Source organism: Tursiops truncatus, chromosome 3, assembly GCF_011762595.2.
Source record: "Tursiops truncatus isolate mTurTru1 chromosome 3, mTurTru1.mat.Y, whole genome shotgun sequence".
Classification (NCBI taxonomy): Eukaryota; Metazoa; Chordata; class Mammalia; order Artiodactyla; family Delphinidae; genus Tursiops; species Tursiops truncatus.
In genome coordinates, this window is record NC_047036.1 from 159,931,260 (window position 1) to 159,954,903 (window position 23,644).

General features: G+C 54.8%; 3 protein-coding genes across 11 annotated transcripts in view; 2 read left to right on the plus strand and 1 right to left on the minus strand.

Annotated features, from left to right (window-relative positions):
- Window positions 1-23,644, plus strand: part of UBA52 (ubiquitin A-52 residue ribosomal protein fusion product 1) — a 142,723-nt gene that overhangs the window by 117,130 nt on the left and 1,949 nt on the right. The window contains exon 1 of one of the 3 annotated variants that reach the window (XM_019926131.2): window positions 23,097-23,184. The exons of 1 other annotated variant lie outside the window; for it this stretch is intronic. The gene's annotated coding sequence lies outside the window, so the exon portion shown is untranslated. Of the gene's footprint in view, window positions 1-23,096; window positions 23,185-23,644 lie in introns of those variants that run through there. One more of the 3 variants, XM_004314518.3, reaches the window with a different exon arrangement.
- FKBP8 (FKBP prolyl isomerase 8) lies at window positions 691-10,105 on the minus strand. 5 transcript variants are annotated; one of them, XM_033853976.2, is made up of 9 exons: window positions 9,982-10,105; window positions 8,282-8,595; window positions 5,763-5,932; window positions 5,517-5,605; window positions 5,002-5,222; window positions 4,259-4,431; window positions 2,284-2,361; window positions 1,652-1,783; window positions 691-1,226 (listed from the first exon to the last, which is right to left on the minus strand). In XM_033853976.2, exons 2-9 carry the CDS (start codon window positions 8,568-8,570, stop codon window positions 1,140-1,142), a joined length of 1,239 nt encoding a protein of 412 aa, XP_033709867.1. In that variant the 5' UTR covers window positions 8,571-8,595; window positions 9,982-10,105; the 3' UTR covers window positions 691-1,139. The 5 variants fall into 5 exon arrangements, with proteins under 5 accessions (XP_033709867.1, XP_073659195.1, XP_033709866.1 ...); XM_073803094.1 differs by lacking the exon at window positions 9,982-10,105 and adding an exon at window positions 9,243-9,369; XM_033853975.1 differs by lacking the exon at window positions 9,982-10,105 and having other exon boundaries at window positions 5,002-5,219; window positions 5,817-5,932.
- KXD1 (KxDL motif containing 1) lies at window positions 14,856-22,472 on the plus strand. 3 transcript variants are annotated; one of them, XM_033853982.2, is made up of 5 exons: window positions 14,861-14,990; window positions 17,552-17,673; window positions 18,714-18,866; window positions 20,266-20,312; window positions 21,115-22,472. In XM_033853982.2, the coding sequence occupies exons 2-5, from the start codon at window positions 17,573-17,575 to the stop codon at window positions 21,342-21,344; spliced, it is 531 nt and encodes a 176-aa protein (XP_033709873.1). In that variant the 5' UTR covers window positions 14,861-14,990; window positions 17,552-17,572; the 3' UTR covers window positions 21,345-22,472. The 3 variants fall into 3 exon arrangements, with proteins under 3 accessions (XP_033709870.1, XP_033709873.1, XP_033709871.1); XM_033853979.2 differs by lacking the exons at window positions 20,266-20,312; window positions 21,115-22,472 and adding an exon at window positions 19,170-20,259 and having other exon boundaries at window positions 14,856-14,990; XM_033853980.2 differs by lacking the exons at window positions 14,861-14,990; window positions 20,266-20,312; window positions 21,115-22,472 and adding exons at window positions 15,103-16,387; window positions 19,170-20,259.

The window sequence follows — 23,644 nt, forward strand, 5'->3', positions numbered from 1 at the left end:
GGACTGTAAGGGATGGGGGCAGGCCGAACACTTGTGTAGTCTATCTCAGAGACAGCAGCAGTGAGAGGAACTCAGGTTAATAAAGGCCCAAACACTGGCTCTGGCTGTCCTGGTTGTGACGGTGGGCAACATTTTGGAAAGAAGCTCCAACAGCCCTGGGTTGTAGGGAAAAGGAGATGGGATGGAGCTCCCAACCCCTCCCCATAGCCCCCAAGGCCCTGCAGGGTCCAGCTCTGCTGACCACCCACCTTTATCAACTTTGAACAGACGAGGTTCCATGCTGCTCCAAGGCCTTTGCACTGGCTATGTTGCTGCCCAGACATGGGGCTGTCCTCTTGCTGCACAGCCAGACCCCTGTGGTCACTGAGGGCTCAGCAGAGTCCCCAGTTAGGTCCCATCAAGGTCCCCAATTTCAGAAGAGGCAACAGAGTCAAGAGAGGTGGGGTAAGGAGCATAGCTAGCTGTGAACCCCCACAGAGTCTGACCAGGGACCCTGAGCATAACGCCCCGCTATTCCAGGTCTCAGTGTCCCCATTGGTAAAGATGGTCTGCTGTGATCTGAGAGCAGACAACCCCCACTCTAGTCCTGGCTTGGCCATATCCACGGTCCTGTGTGACCCTGGACAAGGCACAGGCTGTCTCTGGCTCAGCCCCAAGGGATGGTGGAAGAAGGCTCCAGAGCCAGCAGGGTGCGGGGTGGGAGGCTTTATTTCACTGTGTGTTGGGGGGTGGGGGGTGGGGTACCTGGACAGAGGGCAGCAGGCGGGGCAGGAGGAGTTGGCGCTTGGACAGGGAATGGGTGGGGGAAGGGCTGCCCCCAGGCCTGTTGGGAAGGAGAAACTGAGGCTGGACCCTGTTGGGACCTAACCCAGGGGGTGGGGTCAGGGGTGGGAATTGGGTCTGGAGGAATGAGGGCCCCCTTGCTCCGGGCTGGACGTGGGGCCCGGGCCCTGCCTCACTTTCCTCCTATAGGGCTCAGTCCCTCCTGCTCGCTGGGCCACACGACCCCCAAACCTCACTGCCCCCGCCCCAGAGGAGGGGGCTAGGCCAGTTAGGGCAGTGGACAGGGAGCCTGGGGGAGTTAGGGAGCGCAGGGTGGGGTCCACGGTGAGTGGAGGGGATGGCGGCCACCTGGGTGGTCAGTTCCTGGCAGCGATGACCACAGAGAGTGCCACGCCCCCCAGGGCGACAGCAGTTGCCCCAAACAGCCACTTCCATGGGATGGACTGTGGATAAAGGAGAGGGAAGAGGAGGCTAGACAGTGGTCAAGACGGATGTCTTGCACTTCAGCTAGCAACAGGCCCCAAAAAGGCCTCCCAGGAAACCACTGCCTGACAATGCCTTGCCTGCCTCTTGGAAAACTCCTACTCATGCATCAAAACTCAAGCCAAATGTCCCCTCCTCTGGTACACCTCCCCTTCCCCTCTGGATGAGCCCCACCCTGAGCCCTCCAGATTGTGTTTTATCTTCTGCTTTAGTCCTGGTCACACAGCACTGGGCTTCTCTGTGTCCCCAGCATGGTCCACAACACCCCAGTTCATGAAGACATCGATGTTTGCAAAATGAAGAAACTCCCTCTGCATGGCGTACCCTGCCCATAGCCCCTGCCCCTACTCTAGGAGCCTCCCTGTGCCCGCCGGCCCCAGCTCACCCAGGCACCCTTGCCAGGACACTTGGCAGGCAGCCGGCTGGGGTTGCCCAGCATCTTCCGGTACAGGGCGGTCTCAGTGCTCCGCTGGGCCGCGTGCTTCTTCACCAGCTTTGAGAGCTCTGCATGGATCGTCTGTGAGAGGGGGGTGTCTGTGAGAGCAGGTGGCAGCAGAAGCCAACGATCACTGCTAGCAGTCTGCCTTTCTGGGGCCCTGGGGCCCTTCGGGGCTGGAACCACTGGGACATGGGAATTCTGTCAGCTATTCTCTGGGCATCGGCGAAGTGAAGGCTGCTATCTCCATCCTCCTAGGAAGCCAGAAGATGGAGTGGAGCAAGGGTGGCCAGGAGAGAGGAAGGTTCTGGGAAGAAAGCTGAAGACACTGGCATTGGCCAGGCTGGCTAGTGCCCTTGGCCTCTGGGACCCCTGTTGGGGGTGAGTGCAGACTGCCTATGCAAGGGTCAATAAGGGCCTCAGCAGGTGGGCTGGGGCCCTTCAGCTACCTACCCCCTGCCACTTCCCAGGTAGAAACACCATAGGGAGAGCCACAGCAAGAAGGCTAAGGGGCAGGCCACAGGAAAAACTTCCCAGACAGGCCGGCACAGCAAATCTCAGGGTGCCCCCATTCTGCTCACCTTGTTGGAAGGTTCCAGCTTCAGGGCTGCTCTCAAGATGGGGATGGCCTCACTGTACTCGCCTTGCTGGGCCAACACCTGTGGGAGGAAGTGGGGCGTATATCATTCTGGACCCACGGTGGGCCACATTCTCCTTCAAGAGACCCTGCCCTGCCAGGCTCCTGGCCACCTGACTAGTCCCAAATGTATCTCTAGCAAGTGCCCCGGGGGTCCAGTCACCCGTACACTGCTCCCCTGAGCCCTTAGACTACATGAGCAGACCACCAGGCTTGGTGTCACTCCCCTAACCTGCTCCTTCTCCTGGGTGTCTGGCTCATCCTGTGCAGGAGACCCAGGTGCTGGTCTCTCCTCCTCCTTCACCACCTCGGCTGGCTCGAGAAGCCAAATGGATGCTGCCAAAGCTCTGGCCACATCGAATGATTCAGAGCCAGGCATGTGACTCAAGCCAGCCAGTGAGATCCAGCCTGAACTCTGCTGGTACCACTGAGAGGCCAGTTGCTAAGTGGAAGGGATGGAAGCCTGGAGCTTTTGGCAGAGCAGGAGGGAGCATCTTGGTCACCCTGAGAGAGGAGCCTGCCTGAGAGAGAAACGCGGCAGACAGACACAGCATCTGCACAGCATTTCTAAACACCTGGATCCAGCTGTGCCTGAAGCCATTACCCCTGACTTGGCAGTTCCACAAGTCGTTAATTCCTTTGGCTGAATCTATTTGAGTAGTTTTCCGTCACCTTCAACCAGCAGACCCAAACATGTATAAGGCTACATGAGCAGACAGTCTCACTCCCCACAAGATTCTAAACCCTTGAAAAACAGGGACAACATCTTTTCTCTACTCTCCGTTTCTATGCAGAACTCTACACACAAAAAGCACTTAAAAAATGCTGGCTGGCCTGCTCAGGCCTCTCATTAACACACTAGGTGACCCTGCGTTTGCTTGCACCTCAGTTTTCTTGGTTTACTGCTAAAAAATGCTGAAAGCACCCCCTATCCCAACAGGGTGAAGATGAACAGAGATGGGGACAAAAGCAATTAAAGTCAAATCCATTCAAGCCAAATTCACTCCTACATTCCACCAGCACTTACTCAGCACCTACTGTATGCCTGGCTCTGTTTGAAGGGCTAGAGATTTAGCAGTGAATGAGACATACAAAATCCCCACCTTCTGGTAAGGGAGATGGACAAGAGGCATGACACCTGGCCATGCTGACAGTGACACAGGAAACATGAAGGCAGGGCAGAGGGTCAGGGTGGGTGTTGTAGGGAGGACTTCCTGAGGAGGTGACATCAGAGCAAAGACTTGAAGGAGGTGAGAGAAGGACCCATAGGTGTATTTGGGGTATGAATATCTCAAGCAGAGAACATAGCCTGTGCAAAGGCACGGGGGTAGGAGCAGACCTGGCCCAGGCAACAAGTAGTGGAGAAGCTGAGCAGCATGCAAAAAAGCAAGAGTACACTGGAAGATGATGGCAGGAGGAAGACCAGATAGCTCAGAGCCTTAAAGGCTGAAATAAGAACCCGGCTTTTACTCTGAGGGAGATGGGAGTCACAAAGGGTTATATGCAAAGAACAGTTATCAATGGGCCAAAGGGCAGTGTTGGGGAGTAGAGAGAACCTAAGACCCAGGGTTCAAATCCGACCTCAGTCAGGGGACTTCCCTAGTGGTCCAGTGGTTAAGACTCCACGCTTCCAATGCAGGGGGAACGGGTTTGATCCCTGGTTGGGGAACTAAGATCTCACATGCCATGTAGTACAGCCCACAAAAAAAAAAAAAAAAAATCTGGCCTCAGTCAATGAATTGCTGTGACCCAGGCCACACCCCTGCACCTGTCTGAGCCTCAGTTTCCCCATTTATACCCCAGAGAGCTTGGCTGACTGATACCTGTGCCTATCTCAAATCTAGGGTTTGGGACCAGCGCCACTGCTCTGAGGTCAGGGAGCCAGCCTGCCCGCCTGCTGCCTGTGAGCTGCAGCTCACCTTGCCCTTGCGGAAGAGCGCCTTGATGTTGTCGGGCTGGTGCTCGAGCACAAGGCTGCAGGAGCGCAGCGCTGCACGGTAGTGGTCCAGCTTCAGCTGTGAGGCTGCCAGGTTGTTCAGACACTTCACCTTCAGCTGCAGGAGCTCCTCCTCCTCCTCGAATGTCATGTCCACTGTTGGGGGACAGCACTCAACTACAGCCACTGTTACCACACCGCCAGCCACCCACAACCATCTGCAGAGGGATTATGTGACCCAGGCCTAGGCCCACCCCACTGCAGCTGGTACTGGAGGAGACTGGGGGGGAAGGGTCTCTGAGCGTCCCAGTCACAGGAAATGGGGGGTTTTCAAGATGCCAGTGCTGGGGCCTCTACCACCTACTCCCTGGGGGACCTCAGGCCTCTCTGGCCTCAGTTTCCCCATCTCTAACATGGGCCAAGACCAGTGCCGTCCTCAGGGCACTCCCAAGGAGTCGACAAAAATGGAGCCTAAGTGAACGAGGGCCTGATCATGGATTGACAATATCTGCAGTCACCCACGTTCCAACATCTACCTGCACTCCATAACAGTCCACGGACCTGGGATATAAGTCTAGAAATATCTAAAGACTAGGCATAAACATCTATCCATATTCTAGAATTTTCTAGAACATTTTGAATCTGGGGCCCTCTGTGGCTTGAAGTTTCTAGCACTAGTGGGGATGGCTTTGCAGAGGAGGTGCTGGGATTCGACCTGGCAGTCACCTTTGGCACTAGAAGTGATGGCCTTGATGGCGAGGTCGTAGGAGTTGGCGGCCAGCACGAAGTCGGCCCGCTGGTAGTGAGCATTGCCACACTCCCGCTTCCGGTTGGCCAGGGCCACGCGTTCCTGCCCCGTGAGCATCTCCAGGTCAGGCCCATCCACGGCAGTCTTCAGGGTCACCTCCAGGCACAGGGCCGCGTGTGGGGGGATGTATGGGCTCCTGCTGGGGGATGGGGTGGGGACAGCACTCAGACCCAGCGGCCACCATGACTGAACCCCAGACACACTAGGTTCAGTGGGAACAGGCGGGAAAGGGCCGTCACCCCCTCCTCAGTAAAACACAAGGGAAGTTAACTCTTGCTACTCTTGAGCTCCGTGACTTGGTGCGGGTGTTCCCCTCCCGGAGCCCGTTTCCTTTTCTATAAAATGTGCACCTAGATAGGGTGAGATAGGGGAGCAACCGGTCCCACCCACTTCCTCACCCTCACAGGGACCCCTGCAGGCAGCAGGTACTCACCTGCCCTGGGGGCCGTAGCAGTACTTGGAATCAGCAGTGACCATAGCCGTCTCTCCCACGTCCATGAGCGGGACACTGAGATCCAGGGCCTGGGGTCGGGGAGGGGAGTGGCATGAGTTGAGTGGGTCCAGGTGCAGTACAGCAGTGCCCACCTACCCGGCCGCCACCACCACCACCACCACCTCCCCTGCATCTCACCCCAGCCCCTCCCCACCCAGAACTGTCCAGGCCCTGCACCGTTCCCACCTGGATGACATCACAGTCACCCAGAGTGAACACCAGCTCCGGCTCCTCCTGTACCCGTGTGCCATTCTCCAGCGAAGTCTGCAGCTGCACGGTGACCACCTGGCCCTTGGCCGGGCGGCTTGAGCCTGGTGGGCCTGGAACCAGCATCTTCTTCCTCAACAGCCCATTCCCTGCCATGGAGCAGGGACAAGCAGCCTGTCACTGAGCAGCTCAGATGGGCAGCTGCCCCCTGGGCACTCCCCCCTCCCCAGCCCTGCCTATCCTGGGGGTGGCACAGCACCAGGGCACAAGCTGAGTTTTCAGTGGCCACTCCGCCACTACTGGGCAGGTGACCCCATGCCTCTGGGCCTCAGTGTCCCCGGCTTGGACACTGGGCATGAAAGGATTGATTTGGGGACTGACGATACTGGCTCCAAGGATGGGCTCAGTGAACGCTGGCTGGTCTGTTATCTTAAGAAAACCAAGGTAGTTCCCCGGTGGCCTAATGGTTAGCATTCCGGGTCCGGGCTTTCACTACTGTGGCCCGGGTTCAATCCGTGGTCAGGTAACTGAGATCCCGCAAGCCAGGCGGCGTGGCCAAAAGAAGAAAAAAAAAAGAAAGTCAAGGCTCAGTGAGGGCAAAGGGCTGAGAAAAGCCATCCTGCCTACCACAATCAGGGCAGCAGGGATACCCAGTAATGAGACTCTGGAGCTACCCTCTCCTCCCTCCTCCGGTTCCAATCTCAGCCCTGTGACGTGTGGACCTCGATTTACCCAGCCATGGAATGGGGTGATCAGGGGGTATCCTGGTGACACCTAGTGAGTAGTTTGCTTGGTTAGCAGAGCACCTGTGATGCCAGGACTGTGTCCCGACCAAAGCACCACATCACTGAAGGACCTATAAGCAAAAGTAGCCCCCAACGCCCCCCTCCAGCGGCCGAAGAGACCACTATGTTCCCCTCCATACCCCAAACGATCTTAGGAATGGCCAAATGGCCACAGCCAACACCTACTGAGTACCAGGCATGGGGCCCCGTGCTCTCATGAATCCACTCAAGGAGCCCCCGCAATGATGACACCCACTGTCATGCCATGACAACTGCTGGGGCAATAGAGGGCTTACACCTATGGGGCACGTCAGACTGACATCATCTGCAGTCACCCATGTTCCAACAAGTACCTGTATTCCATAATATTCCACTGGTCTGGAAAATACTACCATGAGTCTGAGTAGACCCCAGTCTAAAGGTTAGGGGCAGAGAGATCTATTAATACTATGGAATATTCTAGAGTGTTCCAAATTTCTGCAGTGCTCCCCAACTTATACATGCCCCTGCATCCAGTTTGAGAACCAATGATCTAGTGGATGCCAAGAGACCCCTGTGTCTTGAGGTTTCTGGGCACTAATAGTGGATATGCTGGTAGGACCTCAACCAGGCACTGCCTCTCACCCAGGTAAACCCGGGGATGTAGAATCACAGCCCCTCTCAAGGCCTCAGTTTCCTTGTCTAGAAACCTGAATTCTGACTTCAGAAAGCAGCTGGCTCGAATATAAACAAACAGAGCCATCCTCATGCTCAGGCAGGGAGCAGGGCAGCTCTTAATATCATTAGAGAAGAGCTTCCCAAACTTTAATACAGCCAAGGAGGCTGTGCAACCTTGGACAAGTGCCTTCACCTCTCTGAGCCTGTTTCCCTATCTGTAAAACGGGGATATGGTAGGACTTACATCGTGGGGTTGCTGTGAGGATAAAATTAAGATGATGCACAGGCCTGGCACAGAACCAATGCTCAGTAAATATCACCTGGTGTTATTTTTAGGCGCAGTAAGGTTTATATCTGTAGTGGAGGTGAAATCAGTACCAATTCGATTTTATCAGTACCAGTATTATTTGATACTACTGTATCATTAGCACTAATGATGGTAGTAATAACGTTTTACTATTATTTGTGTGGTCATTAGCATTATTTAGTGTATTAGATATCAGAACTAGTATCGCTGTGTTTATCTTCTAGAGTTGTTGTGATGGGGTACATGGGGGTGGCACATGTGTGGGTTCTCCTAGTTTCTTTCTTGCAGGACTTTTCTGAACAATTAGCACACTAATGAATACTATCAACCAGACACAGGGATGAACAAAATGGAATGTTCCACAGATCTATTTGACCTCAGGACACATTGTTCTGGGGACAGGCACTTGCCAGACAAATGCCAAGAAAAGTGGGGATTGGGAGCTGCCAGTGCCTGCTGTGCTGGCTGTGCGGCTCTGGGCAAGTGATTCAGCCTCTCTGAGCCCTGTTAACAGCTCTGCGAAAGCAAGTCATGGGGTGGGGAGGCAAGAAAAGGGCATAAACGTGAAGTGTCTCGAGCAACTGCCTGTGGCTGGCGATCAACGTGGTTACCACATGTTTTACTTCCAACCTCCTTCACAACAGAGATGGGGAAATGAGGCTCAGGGGGAGAGGGCCTAGGCCAAGGTCACTCCTGAACCTGAGCTGTCCAGGCCCTGTCGGCCAACCCGAGCCACCCCTGCTCCTTACCCAGGATGTCCAGCCACTCGTCCGGGGCTGGGGCGGGCTCAGGCTCTGGCTCCATGGCAGCCAGGAACTCTCGGGCCAGGGCCCCGGGCTGCTCGGCCTCCTCCTGTGAGGGCTGCCCTACATCCTCAAGTGGCGGCAGCTCACTCAGATCCTCCTCCTCCTCCTCCTCCTCGCCCTCTGCGTCTTCCACCCCGTCCAGCACTTCGAAGTCCTCAAGTGGTGGGACCCCAGCAGGTGGCGGGGCAGTGGGCTCAGGGTCCGCAGCAGAGGGCTCAGCACAGGATGCCATGCTGCTGGGGGGATGGGAATTGGCCCTGGTGGGGAGAATGGATGGGGGTAAGAATCCCACCAAGCCCCTCAAATCTCCTCTGCCTCCATTCTCCACACCGCCGATCACTTGCTGTGTGACTCAGGGGCTCCAGGCCTTAGTTTCCTCATCTACAGGGTGGGTAGAGTAACAACCCTGGTTTGTCCAAAGGACTTAACAACCCACTCATCAAGCCCTGGCATCAGGTTCAAACAGTGTTAGCTATTATTAACCATTATTTAATCTTTATAAACACCCCGGGGAAGTAGGGAACATTCCCCCTGCAGAAAAGGAAATTGAGGCCCAGAGTGGCAAAGCCATTTGCCCAAGGTCACAGAGCAAGCCAACCACAGGAGGCAGGATTTGAACCTAGGGCTTTATCTGCTTAAATGTCCAGAGCTGGTGCTGGGATTTTTTTCAGGGGGACAACCCCTGAGATCTTGGGGAGACTATTTTTTAGAGCCCAAGGGAAAAATAACTGAATCTTTACCAGAGCTCCCCACCTCCAGCTGTCCCTTCTCCTAAGGGGAGCCACCCAGAAACCCCAAGGCTTTCCTTCCATACACTGAACCTAATACCACCGCCCCCAACACCAGGGACCTTGACCCAAGCCATTCCTTGGGAGCCTTTTCTCCTCTCCTCAGGCCTTCTTACCACCTTCTCAAAGTAGTCTCCTTTGAGGAGGAGTGGTCGAGACCCCCACGGCTTCTTCCTTGGACCATCAAGAACTGTCCGCCTCCCCCAGGCCCCAAGCTCTGGCGGTGGTAGAGCCGTCATTCTAACCCACAGCATCCCCTCCCTAACCCTCACCTGCCTGCTCCTTCCGGGCTCGGGTCCCATTTTCTGAGACCCTCCCAGCCCCCACCCTCACAATCTCCTGCGCTCGCATAAATAGCCCTCCCCCCACCCCAAGCACCGACCCCAGCCCGGGCCAGCTTCCCCCACAGCTGGCCCGTCGCCCCTCAACACCTTGATATCCCCAGACGCCCCCCCTCCCCATCCCATAACACCCTACGCTCTCCAGACGCCCCCTGCACCGGCCTGGCCTACCGTCAACCTCCCACCCAAGTTCCCAACGCCCCACGCCTGTTTGACGCCACCAGTCTGGGGCTCCCGACCCCCCGCAACCCTCGGGCGCCCCCGGCCCTGCACGTCTCCGCCGGCAGCGCCCCCAGCCGCTGCCCTTGACCTTCCGTGGCCCCCACCCCCAGCTGCCCTCACCAGGCCGCGCCCTCTCCGGCACTCAGAACCCCCGCGCCCCCCGGCTCGCCTCCCCCGCGGCCCTTCACTCCGCCTAGCAGCCGCAGCCCCCGCCGCGCCGGCCCCCGGACTAGCCCAGGTCCGGGCAGCGCTCCGGGCCAGCGCTACCCCGCCGGCGCCCCGGGACACGTGCCTCCGGCTCCGGGACCCCAGCCTGGGGTCCTGCGCCCCCCTCCCCGCCCCCAGCCGCGGCCGCCGCGCCTCGGGAACCAGGCTCGGGCACCCAGCACCGCCCTCACCGCGCCCATTGGACGCCGCCGCGGTGACTGCAGCGTCCATTGGTGCACGAGCACATCCGTCTCAGGCACAGGCACCGCCCCCTTCCTGCTTGCATCCGTGGGGCGTTCTTAAAGGGGCAGAGGCCGTCGCGCCAACCCCGGACGGAGGCGAGGGCGGAGGCGGAGGCGGGGGCGGGGGGCTGAAGATCCGAGTCAGTTCTCGGGTCAGTGCCGCGCATCTTGGCAAGACATACAACCCCTGTTTGAGCTTCATTCTGCTCATCTGTGAAATGGGGATAAACACCTCTATGCGCGCACTCTCACCTTGCGGGCTGTTGGGAGGACAACACTAAATGGTATTTCCTTAAGGAGCTCAGGCTTGCAGGTCAGGGCAGCCAGACTGCTGGATAACCCACTCTGAACCGCTAGTTACTTCTGTAGACCCGAGGCCCCGAGGGGGAGCGACGTGCCCAAGAGCACACAAAACCTCCGCCCCGCTACACCGCCCCTGCACCTGGTCTGTCTAATCCCGGGAGGGTGGCCTGGTGCATACTGGAGGAACTCAATAATGGCTAGGTTAACTGCTGAGAGAGCAGGGCCACTGGGAGGAGTCCCTCCTCCCTGCACCTTCTGCTAGAGCATGATAAGGTGCCCACGGCCCCAGGAGAAGGTGTCAGCATTGATTAGAAGGGTTTTTATGGCTCATGTTTTGAAAGAGGGGGCACTTACTCCTTTTCACTCTATTTTATTTTCTTCCCAGCAGTTACCCCCTTCCAGAATGATCTTGTTCATTCTTTTGCTTCCCCCCTTCCCCCCATCTTGCTCCAGCCTGGAAAGAATTTTGTCTGTTTTGTCCTCACCACCTCCTTGAATGATGCTTAAGGCCCTATGGGAGTTCAATAGATGAATGAATAATTGAATGAATTAATGAATAAATGAGCAGGACACTGGCTTTTGGAGGTAGCTAACACTGGAGAAGGTAACTGGCTTTTGGCGGTAACTTGTCAGATAGGTGCTCTGAGGTCACCTCCTACTGGAAGCCATCCCTGACCTCCCCATGGCAAGGCCAGGTGTCCTGATTGGCTGCAGTCTTGGTAAAATGAACCTCCACTTCATAACTGATTCACTTGTGTCTGTGCCGTCAGTTGACTTTTGCCTCACCCGGTAGACTGGAAGACCCCCAAAATCTGAGAAGGGTACATTGTTTCTTATTGTTTTAGTCCTGAGGCCTACATACTGCATGGCACAAAACAGGGGGAGGTATTCAGGGAAATCATTGTGGAAAGAAGGAAGGAAGGAAGGCGGGGAGGAAGGAAGGCTGCCCAGTCAGAAGAGGTGGGGGGGGGGGGGGAGGACTTCCCTGGTGGCGCAGTGGTTAAGAATCTGCCTGCCAATGCAGGGAACACAGGTTCGATCCCTGGTCCGGGAAGATCACACCTGCTGCGGAGCAACTAAGCCTGTGTGCCACAAATACTGAGCCTACGCTCTAGAGCCCGTGAGCCACAACTACTGACCCCGCGTGCTGCAACTACTGAAGCCTGTGCACCTAGAGCCCATGTTCCGCAACAAGAGAAGCCACAGCAATAAGAAGCCAATGCACCGCAACGAAGAGTAGCCCCCGCTCACTGCAACTAGAGAAAGCCCACGCACAGCAATGAAGACCCAACACAGCCAAAAATCAATCAATCAATCAATAAAATTAAAAAAAAAAAAGAATCCGACTGCCAATGCAGGGAACATGGGTTCGAGCCCTGGTCTGGGAAGATTCCACATTCCACGGAGCAACTAAGCCCTGCACCACAACTACTGAGCCTGCGCTCTACAGCCCGCGAGCCACAACTACTGAGCCCATGTGCCACAACTACTGAAGCCCGCACGCCTAGAGCCCGTGGTCAGCAACGCGAGAAACCACCGCAATCAGAAGCCCGCGCCCTGCAACGAAGAGTAGCCCTGGCTCGCCGCAACTAGAGAAAGCCCACGCACAGCAGCAAAGACCCAACACAGCCAAGAAAATAAATAAATAAAATTTAAACAAAATAGAAAAGGAAAACATTTTGGACCAGCCAAGTCCCTTTTGGCTTCAATGTGCAGCCCCCACCCCTTCCAGGACCCTCGTAATTGTTCCCTGGCTTCCAACAGAGCCCAAGAGACCCGTTGAAAAGCTTGGTTTCTCCAGTCTGGGCCTCTTCTGCTACAGCTTGGCAAAGCCATGCAGACAGAGCCACAGTTCTACTTTTCCCAGCAGCCGCCACCCAGGCTCTTCTCAGCACTGGCTGCTGTCTGGCTCATGGAGCTCCACAATTCTTAAAAGATCAAATCCACACTATGTGCTTTCCCACCATCCTGTCTTTGCTCCTGTGATCCCCTCAGTCCTGAATGATTGTCAGCACCTGCAAAACTCCTAATCCTACCTCAAAACTCCATCCAGATGTACCTGCTTCCTGGCCTTCAGAAGTCCTCAAACCCCACTCTGTAGGTTCCTCCAGCCTTGAGTCTCTCCTCCCTCTAACCCAACATTGTTCCCTTCAGGGCTGGGATTGTCTGTGTCAGACTCTCCTTCATCCTCCAAGGCTAGGCAGGGACTGAGTATTTTCTGGATTCTCAGAATATGGGCCAAACCCATATGACTAGAGGGTTTACTGAACCCATATGGCTAGAGGGTTTACTGAACAATTTTTAAAACTGTTGGTTGAACTATAAGAATGTATAAGATTCCTGATCATCGTTTACTTTTCAATGAATGAAGGCAGGAGAGTGTGAGAGTAATAATAGAGTTTACCCTCAGTTTACCAAGGGCTTACAATGGGCCAAACTCTGTTGTAAGGCAGCAGTCCCGAACCTTTTTGGCACCAGGGACTGGTTTCGTGGAAGACAATTTTTCCACGGATGGGGGTGGGGTGGGGCAATGGTTCAGGCTGTAATGCCAGCAATGGTTCAGGTGCTAATGTGAGTGATGGGGAGTGATGGCGAGTGGCAGATGAAGCTTTGCTTGGTCACCCGTCGCCCACCTCCGGCTGTTCAGCCTGTTTCCTAATAGGCCGAGGACAGGTACTGGTCCACAGCCCGGGGTTGGGGACCCCTCTTGTAAGGAATTAACCTGCATGATTTCTTAAGGTTAAGCCACTTGCTCAAGGCTACCCAGCTAGGATGTGACAGCTGAAATTAGAACTCAGATATGCCAATTCCAGGGCTCTCAAAGAGTCTTCCATGTGCCCAAGGGTATGTGTGTATCTCTCAAGCTCTTAGCAACCTTAAGAGGCAGATGCTAGGTTCACCCAGACTCACAGTTAACAAACTGAGACACAGAAAAATCAGACATATAATATATAACATACATTTCATAAGACCCCAGAAACTAATGATAATTGCTAACACTTATCAAGCAATTACTATTTGTCCCATTTTGTTCATGCATTTAACTTGGGTTATCTCACTTTACGCATCCTCATCTCAGTATGAACTCATGGTTTTCAGTAGAGACACAAGGGAACAGATACAGAACTAAAAATAGATGTGTATGTGTATATGCATGGGTTAGTAGACATACATGTATTTCCTAGCTCTGACTGCTGAGAGGGTCTCTAAGCAATAATACGTGGGTAGCAGTGAGCACACCCAGCACCCAGATCTTGGTCTCTAAATACCATTCTCCAAGAAGCAGAACCAGGCTCCTTGGAGAAATGGCTGATTCCAGGGATATTCCAAAGCAAGCACAGAACATCTTGTGATGCCAAAAGTAAGGACGTACTCACAGAAACATGGAGACATATTAAAAAGACATAGGAGCTAAATTAAAGGGGCAGTAAAATAAATAATATAGAAATTAATTATAAGGCACAGAATAAAATAAATACTCATGACTCCATAGTGATATAAATACTTGAATACATAATTGAGAAGAATGGACAGCTCTTGTTTACAACAGAATTCCAATTAATAATTAAATTAAAAATCACCATTATGCAAACACATAGTAAGTAATCATTATTGCTGCCAAGAGCCATGAATGGATGCTAAAACTAAAGGGTGAAAAATATGTAAACAACAACAAAAAAAACCCAAGACCAAAACACCAATGGTATTTACATGGTCTCTTAAGTATCCCCCCATAGAATACTTATTAATTGCAAAGGAAAATAGTAACTTGACAGTTGAGAAGCTGGTAGACACTGCCTTAAGCAAGTAATCAAAGTTAACGTCACCAACAATGAGACATATCAACATCCCAGTGTCTCCTGATATGATGCATTGAGAAGGAAACATCACTTTTGTGGGATTCTTTCCCAAGCTGCTCAACTTCAGACTAATCATGAGGAAATATTGAACAAACCCATAATGTTAGGTGTTCTACAAAACCAGTACTCTTCAAAGTATTAAGGTCATGAAAGATTAAGGAAGACAGGAATTGTCACAGAGTGGAAGAGACCAAGGAGACATGACTAAATGCAATGCAGGATCCTGGCCCAGAAAAAGGTTACCAAAAACGCAGCAGGGTGTTTGAACCCGAGTGAGTCTGATTCCCAGCCTGGAAAGCAGAACATTTGGGTCTGGATCCACCACAGCCCACTCGAGGATTACATGACCCTGTGGGAATGCTTGCCGCTCTCGGACCTCAGTCTTACTATCTATAAAATTGGTTGTTTCATCCTCCCTCCCCATTCCCCTCCCCCCTTCCGGGCTGCCTTGGAGCTCAGGCTTTGGAAACTACGCAGGCGCGAGAGAGACTGCTTGATTGGCTATTTGTTGTGATGCACCCGCAAATAGAAGCTGCATCTAAGCTCCACCCGTTCCTGCCGCGCCTCCACGCACGCAAGTCAGCCCAGGGCACGTCGCCGCCACGCGCGCTCGCACGCATGGTGCGTGGTGACGTCGCGGCGGCGCGGGCGCCATCCCGGAAGCGCGAGCAAGGCCGCCAGATGTGCAGGTGCTGCTGCCACCGACGCCGGGGCCGAGTTCGGGGTGGGGCTGGGGACGCAGGGGCCTCTGGGGAGCCGGGCCGGGTCGGGCGCGGTTCTCGGGTTGTAGCGGGGTGGGGCGCGCCGCTGGCAACATCTGGGCACCCCTCCTGCGCACAGGTCTCAGTTTCCCCGTCTGCGCGGTGGACGCGCGGGCGGCGCCATGGGCCGAGTCTGGATCCGAGGCGCGGGAGTTGGGGCAGCCTGTGTTCAGGCTGTGCCGTGTCTCCCGGAATCGGGCGTTGACCTGCTTGGGCCTCAGTTTCCCGCTTCACAGGGGCGGGGCATGAGGGGATTTGTGAACCCCGCCCCGCCTCGCGGGTTTTGCTGAGCTTGGGCAGCCAAATTAAATTCTGTTAAATGACTTGGGTGGAGTTGCGGCGCCTTTCCGTATTGGTGTGTGACCTGAGCCCACCCCTGGGAGCCTTTGGTGCCCTCGGAGATGCCCTTGTAGGGGAGACTGAGGATTAAATGAAGTGCTATATAAGTGTTTGTTCTGTATTCTTGGAAGCACTAGGGAGGCCCTCATTAGAATACTGATTCCCGGGCCCTGTCCTAGGATTTCTTCACACTCCACTTGGAGAAACTGACTGCTCCGAGCCCAGCACCTCTTAGCACTATTGGTTTTAGTCCCCACAGACAGCATTGTGAGATTCAGATTCTTTGTTATACCTATTTTCTGGGTGAGAAAATGGATCTAGGAAGTGAGGTGACTCTCCCAAGGTCACACAGTCTCCCTCTCTGCGTGTGTCCCCCATAAATATATTTGGAGCAAGGATCAGAGCCCATGCTGGGTCATTTCCACTCTGTATGTGTATGTTAGTCAGGGAAGGCTTCCTGTGAGAGGCAGCTGGTGGGGGAGTGTGCCTTGAATCCCTCAGCCCTCACATCTGGGAGCCAGAGACAGGAAAGAGCCCATCTTTGTAGCAGAACCATTTCCCACAGGTCCAAATCCTGCACCTGCCAGGCTCTAGCTGTGGGCTTCCCGCCACATTCTGTCCTTTGAGAGCCCAAGTGTCCTCTTTATACATGATCTTCTTTGGAAATGTGGAGGGTGTGGGTGTCCATGCCTGGCACATAGAAGGAGCTCAAACATGGTGATTGGGGAGGTGGTGGATTTCGTCAGGTGTGGCAGTTTATCTCCAGAAGGCACGTAATGGCTGCAAACTGATAGCCAGATTCTGGGCATAAATAGATACGTACTCTTGGCCTCTATGGTGTTGGGGTAAGAAAAATATTAGTTGCTAACATTTGTAAATGAGGCGATTTCACAGGAAAAAGAAATCCATATTTCAGGTTTATTTCTGGAAACAATCAGAAGTCTGGCAGGAATCAGGTGCTGCAAGAAGCAGCTGTCCTGTCACAGGTAGCTACTGAACGTCAGAGTCACATATTTGTGGATCCTGTGGTCTGTGGGTGTTTGAGTTGTGACCCATGTTCACTGGCTGTGTGACAACTGCCTAGTTCCTCAGTCTCTGAGCCTCAATTTTCTCATGTATGAATAAGGATGGTAACAATTGCCAGGGTTTGAAATCGGTGTCTTGTTTAGTATACAGTAGGTGCTCAATAAAGAGGAGGGTAGTTAAGTGGGCTCTGAAAGCCCTTCCTGATCCTGTGTGTGAACCTTAACCAATTGCAAGTGGGCCTTTCAGTCGGCGATTAAACGTGCAGACCACAGAGCCAAGCTATGTCAGGATTCTGGGTTTTTCCTGAACCTCCTTAGGAGGGTCAGTGCTGAAGCTGTGGTCCCTCCTGCCCTAGCATGGTCCAGGAAGTCCCCACCTGCTGGGATAGCATCTGTGTGCCAGGGAAGCTGGGAGCCAAGAGCCACAGAGCCATCTGGGTTGCTGGGGCCCACAGCCTGGCTGTCAGTGCCTGAAATTCTTGGCTTTAACTTGCTGATATAAGTCTAGCTTCAGAGCTGAGTTTGAAAGGTTCCGTTTGCCTTCATAAAACTAAATTCAGGCAATCCCTTGCTGTGAACAAGGTTCTGGGCTGGGCTCTGGAGACAGAGCAGCGAGCAAGAAAGAACACACGCCTCTGTTCTATTGGAGCTAATATTGCTGTGGGGGTGACAGGCAAAAGGGTTAACTGATAACTAAGATAATTTCAGGAAGCAATGAGACAGTGGAGCAATTAAAAAAAGGTGAAGTGATGAGTGACCAGAATAGGGGTAGTCATCAAAGACCTCTTGGGAGAAAAGGCATTGGAGGGGGTGATGATTTGAGGGGGCAGCCAGGAGGAGGGGGCAGGTCTATGCAGGAGGAAGGTGCCTGTAGCTTTGGGCACGTGGAGAGGGGCAGGTGTGGAGGTGGGAGGGGTGATGGGATTGTGATGTGCTTGGGTGCAAGTTATAAATAGGAACTCCTGTGGCTCTCGAAACACCCCCGAGTTCCTGGCATGACAAAGCTGAGGCTCAGGTGGCATGACCCACTTACGGACAGGTGGCCTGTGGGGTTCCCAGCCCCCCATCCCACCTCCCCCCACTTCCTAACGCAGACTGAAAACACTTTCTTCCCGCCTGTTTCAGGCAGCGGAGGAGGAGGAAGAGATGGACCCCCCGGACTCGGCCTCGAGGGTCTTCTGTAGCCGCATCCTGAGCATGGTGAATGCGGACGATGTCAACGCCATCATCCTGGCCCAGAAGAACATGTGAGTGGAAGCCAAGGGCCCTGGGCCCCCGGTATGGGAAGGAATCCACTTGCTGGCCAGCATTCTTGCCCTGCCCGCCTCTACCCCGGGCCCACACTGGTGATAAAATGAAGGAAATGAGCAAATCTGCTGGCTGGCTCCAAAGTAAATTCCTTCCTGGTCTGGAGGCGAGGCCTTGGCACAGGAAGCAGGGCTCTGGGACAGTTTCGCAGCTGCGGACAGTTTGGCGGGGACCACAGCAGCTCCTTTCCCGAGGCCTGGGGTGGGGAGACTTGAGGGGGATAAGGAAGGAACTGCTGGGGGATTTAAGGGAGCCAGTCGGCTCACTTCCTGTTGGGAACCTGTTCTCTCAGAGCCTAGGCTGTCTCTGTGGAGCACCCAGAGTCACTTGGAAGGGCTGTGAATGGCCTTTGCCCTCTTCGGGGCCTGGCACTGTGTCCACCATAGCCTCACCCTAATTCCGGCCTGCTCTGTGGGGAAGAAGGGCTGACACAACCTTCCGGGGGAAACATGGTCTCCTGGGGCTTTATTTTTGTGTCTTTAAGCCAAAGGCTCTTCCTTCCATTTACAACCCAGCACAGACCTGATACCTTACCTTTCTTGCCCTGTGACAGTGGTGCTGGATATGTCTGGGTCTCAGCATACCCATCTCCCTCCTAGGTCTTTAGTTCAGATTCAGACCTGACCCTGGGGAACTCCCAGGCCGAGGGGAGACAAAATCAGACTTGAACCTTCCTGGTCTCGGGGTGTCAGGGCTGGGCAAGAGAAAGAAGCTGGGGCTAGGGGAGTCAGAGTGTCAAAGAGTCTACTTGAGGGAGAGGGTTAAGGCTACATGAGAAGGGTACACTTGAGTAGGATTTTTGAGCAGGGTTTTGAAAGTTGAATAGGAGTTTGCTAGCTGGCTCAAACACCAGGTAGAGCTCCACAAGACAAGGGAATGGTCTACGCAAAGGTCATGGAGCAGGAAAGGGCCTAGCAGGATCAGTTGGCAGGGACCTGGAGGCTGAGCAGAGGAGTCGGTGCCCTTTTTCCGCCACCAGGCTGGACCGCTTTGAGAAGACAAACGAGATGCTGCTCAACTTCAACAACCTGTCAAGTGCCCGCCTGCAGCAGATGAGCGAGCGCTTTCTGCACCACACAAGGACCCTGGTGGAGATGAAACGGGACCTGGACAGCATCTTCCGCAGGATCAGGTGAGTGCTTGGCTCTCCAGTCTCTGCCTCCTGCTCTGAGCCTCTGAGCCTGAAAAGAGGGTTCCTCCTCTTTTCAATAAGGGCCGTCCTCTCCACATAGCAGGGCGGTGGGGAGATTCAGCTTGTTTTAGGAGGCTTCATTGCACACTTAGTATTAGAGAAGATCTGAAAATCTTGGAGTTTCTGAATTTAGATTTTATTCCTTTTTTGAAAATGCAACATAGTGCCAGACCCATAATGCAAAAGGCAGGCAGGAGCAGACAGTGAAAGGCTAGCCTTATGTCCCCCTTGGCCTCCACCCAGGACTTCTCTCAAGAGGAAAATGAGATTGCCAGGTTTTGCGGGTCCTTCTCAAGCTGGTTTCCATGAGGACAGAGAAAGACGGTGTCCAAGTCCCCAGCCACATAGAATGCTTGACACGGCCCCCGGAGCTCCTATCACCACTACTGCCGTTAACAACTGCTGCTGGGGCGCCGAGGCCTGGAACAAGCTGGCACTACAGCTGTATTTCTGGCTGACTGTGCCGCTTCTTCTTTTCCGGGGGCAGCCGCATCTGCTGGCAGAGCAGGTGCCACAGATTGAGGGCAACATGTTTTCTTGGAGCATGCTCTGTGCAGAAATCACAAGACAGGCCGGATAAATTCTTTATCAAAGCGTATCTTTTCTGGGGCATCTCACCAGGCTGGTTGCCCACGTGTGGTGTTGCAGGGGTGGGAGTAGAGTAGGAACCACAAGGGTTGACACCTTTTGTGTGTATCTGTGTCACTCAGGAAGGAGATAAGTGTGTCCACCCAGGCAGGGATGCAGCAGCAGTGGTACTTTGGGGGGGACAGTGCTGGCTGGCCATAGTCAAGGGTGAGAGACTGCTCCGAAGAGCCTTTTGTAATTCTTTGTAAACAGAACTGCGTTACTTCAGGTAAAAAGGAAAAACCAGGTTAAAAAGGGAAGCAGGTGCTTCTCTGTGAAGCTCAGTTTAGTGAGTGCCAGTGTTCGGTGTTTGGGGTGTGGATAGTCAACACTCCTGGCCCCCACAGACATCCTCACCCCGGGGATGGAGAGACAGGCTGGGACAAGTCACCCAGAGGCGTGCCTGTTGAGGCAAGGGGAAGGGAAGCTTCCTGGAAGGTTGTCCCGGTAGAAGAGGTTTAGACATGAGGCATTGCAGGTAGAGGGCCCAGCCGGCACGCAGAGCCAGCACCAAGGACACGCAGAAGTTGGGTGACAGCTGGGTAGCTGCCATCCGTCCTGGGGGTGGGAGGTCCGCTGGCTGAGCGCCCAGTCCTACCTCCAGCCCTGGAGCAGAGTATGACAAGCAGTGACGGGGAGGTTCCTGGCCTGCACCGGGCCCAGCCTGCACACTCTGCAGGTTCAGCCCTGTGTGCCTTCCCTTCCCCTGCAGGACACTGAAAGGGAAGCTGGCCAGGCAGCACCCGGAGGCCTTCAGCCGTAAGTGTCACCCAGAGCTCCTACATCCCGCTTCTGGGCTCTGTGCCCTTGGATGCCAGGGCCCTCAGCCCAGGGCTGGCTTCTGGAAGGTCACCTCAAGGGCTGACACCAAGCCCGGGCCTTAGTGGGCAGTGGGTCCAGTAAGACCTGGGGCAGGGGCGGGAGTGCTGGCCTGATCTTCTTGGCAACCGGCGGAGCAGGTGTTGGGACTAGAGCCTCCTCCCTTGGGGGAGGTGACACGAGGGAATGTGGACAAGAATGATGACAGTCCTTAGCCCAGTGAATGTCACGTACCCCTACGAGCCAGGCTGTTACCCACAAACACCTATGAGGTGGGGACTGTGCCCAGAGGGGCAGTGACTTGTCAGAGGAAGCACAGCGTCCTCCATGCTGAGCTTCAGTTTACCCAGTCTGCAGAATGGGCCAACAGCTCCCCACTCCAGGGCCGCTGACAACCACAGGCATAAAGGCAATGCCATCATTCCCAGTTTATAGAGCAGGGAGCTGAGACACGGACAGGTGAGGGGCCTGGCCCAGGTGACACAGTCAAGAGGGCAGAGCCACGCTCAGACTTGCCCCCAGGGCCCGCGTAGGCCTAACCCCAGAGAACCTGCGTCTTTACCTTACCTCACCTTAAAGAGAGGCCTCTCACCTGCTTGGACCTCGGTTTCCTCATCTGTAAAATGAACTGAGTTATGTCCCATGGGGTGGGAGTAGCTGTCAGGGGTCCTGGGCCCAGTTAATCCCTCATCACAGTGCCTGGCATGGTGACTAAGCCAACTGCTGGGCCTCCTTCCCCCAGACATCCCGGAGGCGTCCCTCCTGGAAGACGAGGATGAAGACCCCATCCCGCCCAGCACCACAACAACCATTGCCACCTCGGAACAGAGCACAGGCTCATGTGACACCAGCCCCGACACAGTCTCGCCCTCCCTCAGCCCCGGCTTCGAGGACCTGTCCCACGTCCGGCCCGGCTCCCCTGCCATCAATGGCCACAGCCATACAGATGACGAGGAGACGCCGGGCGAGTAACCCTACTCCCAGGAGCTCGGATGGGTCTCAGGGCAGCAGCGGTGCCACTGCCCAGATGTCTGAGGTGGCAGTGGGTAACCCTGCCTTGAGACAGTCAGCTTTGCCACCCTACTCTGTCATTTGGGGCTCACTGGGGGACAAGGCTCCCTCCCTGGGGTATGGAATTCCTGGGGATCTATCATTCCTCCTCCTCCCTCACTGAGAACATCTCTCTTCTGTAGACCCCTCTGCCAGGCCAGGGGATGACCAGTCCAGCTGGAGTCGGGTTGGGTGCAGAGCCAGGCCTGAGGTCTGCTCTGAGCAACACCTAAAGGTTCCCAGAGACCAGAGCCAGATGTCCTCTGCCCCAGCACCCTGGTCAGGACCTCCTCAAGGTGGCCAAGCACTGTCATGTCTGAGTTCACCCCAGCCCACCCCTGTGCCTACTAATTCTGGTCTCCTTGCCCCTTCCTTCAATGACAGTATTGAATACTTTCTCCAATCATTATCTCAAAGAGGTTTCTGAGACAGTTGTAGAAGCCTCAAGGCAGAGATTAGCCATCCCCTCAGCACCGAGCCTGGTTAGGCCCTGTTTCTCGGACCAGCGGTGTGGACCCTGAGGGCCCAGCAGGCTTCTCCTGGGGCCTCCATGGAGCAAGCCGAGCCACCTTGGAGAACAGAGTTAAGCAGAATATTTTTGTACCCGATGTTTACAGATGCTGTTGGGAAGTTATCAATAAAAAGACTCTGTTACTAAAAAGGGAAGGGTGCACCTAGCAGTGGCTTCCTTCCATCCTTGGGCCCAGCAGTCCAGAATGGGGGCAAGTGCTGGATGTGGGACAGGATGGTTATGGACAGCCAGGCACCACTGAGCTGGAAAGAAGTGGGCTGCTCTTCTTTGAGTGGGAGTCTCCAGTGGTGGCAACCATAATAACCCCACTTCCTGTCACCAACCAGGCCTTCAAATGTGCTATTCCCAGTGCCCACAACATTATTCCTTTACCTCCTTGAGTAACTCCTCCTCCAAATCTCAGCCCTAAGGTGGGCTCCTCAAAGAGCTGAGGGTCTCATTCCCCATCAGACACTCTCACAGAGTCCCCTCATCTTTGGAGCACTTAGAAATTGTGTTATTAAAGGCCTCTTCCCAGACTTCAGAGTGTCTGCTTTTGCCTGGTCCATAGGGGGCGCCGGGAAGTGTTCAAGGAAATAAGGTACGCTGCCAAACCCACAGGTAACTTCTCAGTTCTCACCGCTTTCCGGCGCCCAGCACTTTTTAGCCATCCTTGAGTCTCCTCCGTCTTATATCCTAAACAGACCCTGGGTCCCACCCCATTTCCTTGGGCCCCACCTGCTCTCCGTGCTCCTGTACGGACCCGCCCTTTAATCCATCTGTGCACAGCGGCCGGCCTCCAGTGGCTCCAACACGTTCGGCCCTTACGCCGCCTCCTGCCTCGACCCTTGCGTCTTGGACCTGCAGACCCTCTGCTTAATGCCTCCACTTTAGCACAAAACAGTTTCCCCTACTCTGTTGAAATATTTCCGGAGCACCCGCTACGTGCGGGCAGTCTTCAGGCGGCCTGGAAACAGCGAGCAGAAACACCAGGAAAGGTGCGGCATTTCCTACGTGACCCGACGGGCGGAGCTCGCACCCCGAGGCAGGTGGGCATCGGCCGCTCACAGGCACCGCGGCTTCGTGCGCCCGCACCCAGCATAGGGGCGGGGCGGGGCCGAGGGCGGGGCGCGGCGCGGCGCGGATTGTGACGCAGACGCGCAGCGTGCTCGGTGCGCAGGCGCCCTCGGCGGCGAATCGGCGGTTTCCGGTTCAACCGCTCTCTTTCTCGTCAACGAGACGACGGAGCAGGTCGGTGATGGCCTGGGTAGGGTTGCGCGGTAGCCTGCGGGGACCCAGGCAGCGGTGGGAGCGGCCTGGAATCCGTCTAGGCGAGCTAGGCCCTGTGGGGCGGCTTAGCAAGGCGCACTGGGCCGGGTTCCGAGCCCGAACTGGGCCATGGGAGGGAAGCCGGCCTTTGGAAGAGGAGCGTGCCCGCTCCGCCGGCCCCAGCTATCTGACGAGGCTTTGGGGCGAGGATGTGTCCTTCGGGGCATATCCGATTTAATGGGGAGGAGTATTAACTGTAACTTTGTCTCGTGGCAGACACTCTGCCAGTCCATTTAAAAATATTAAGCCTTTGAGCTGGGTCTCTGTCTCCTTTTCTAAATCTGTAAGTAGAGTCTGGTAGTAGCAGCCGTTTTCTAGACTTGGAAAGTGAAAAAACGGAAATACCTGTGTAAACAAGTATCAGGCACGTGGTTGGCAGTTG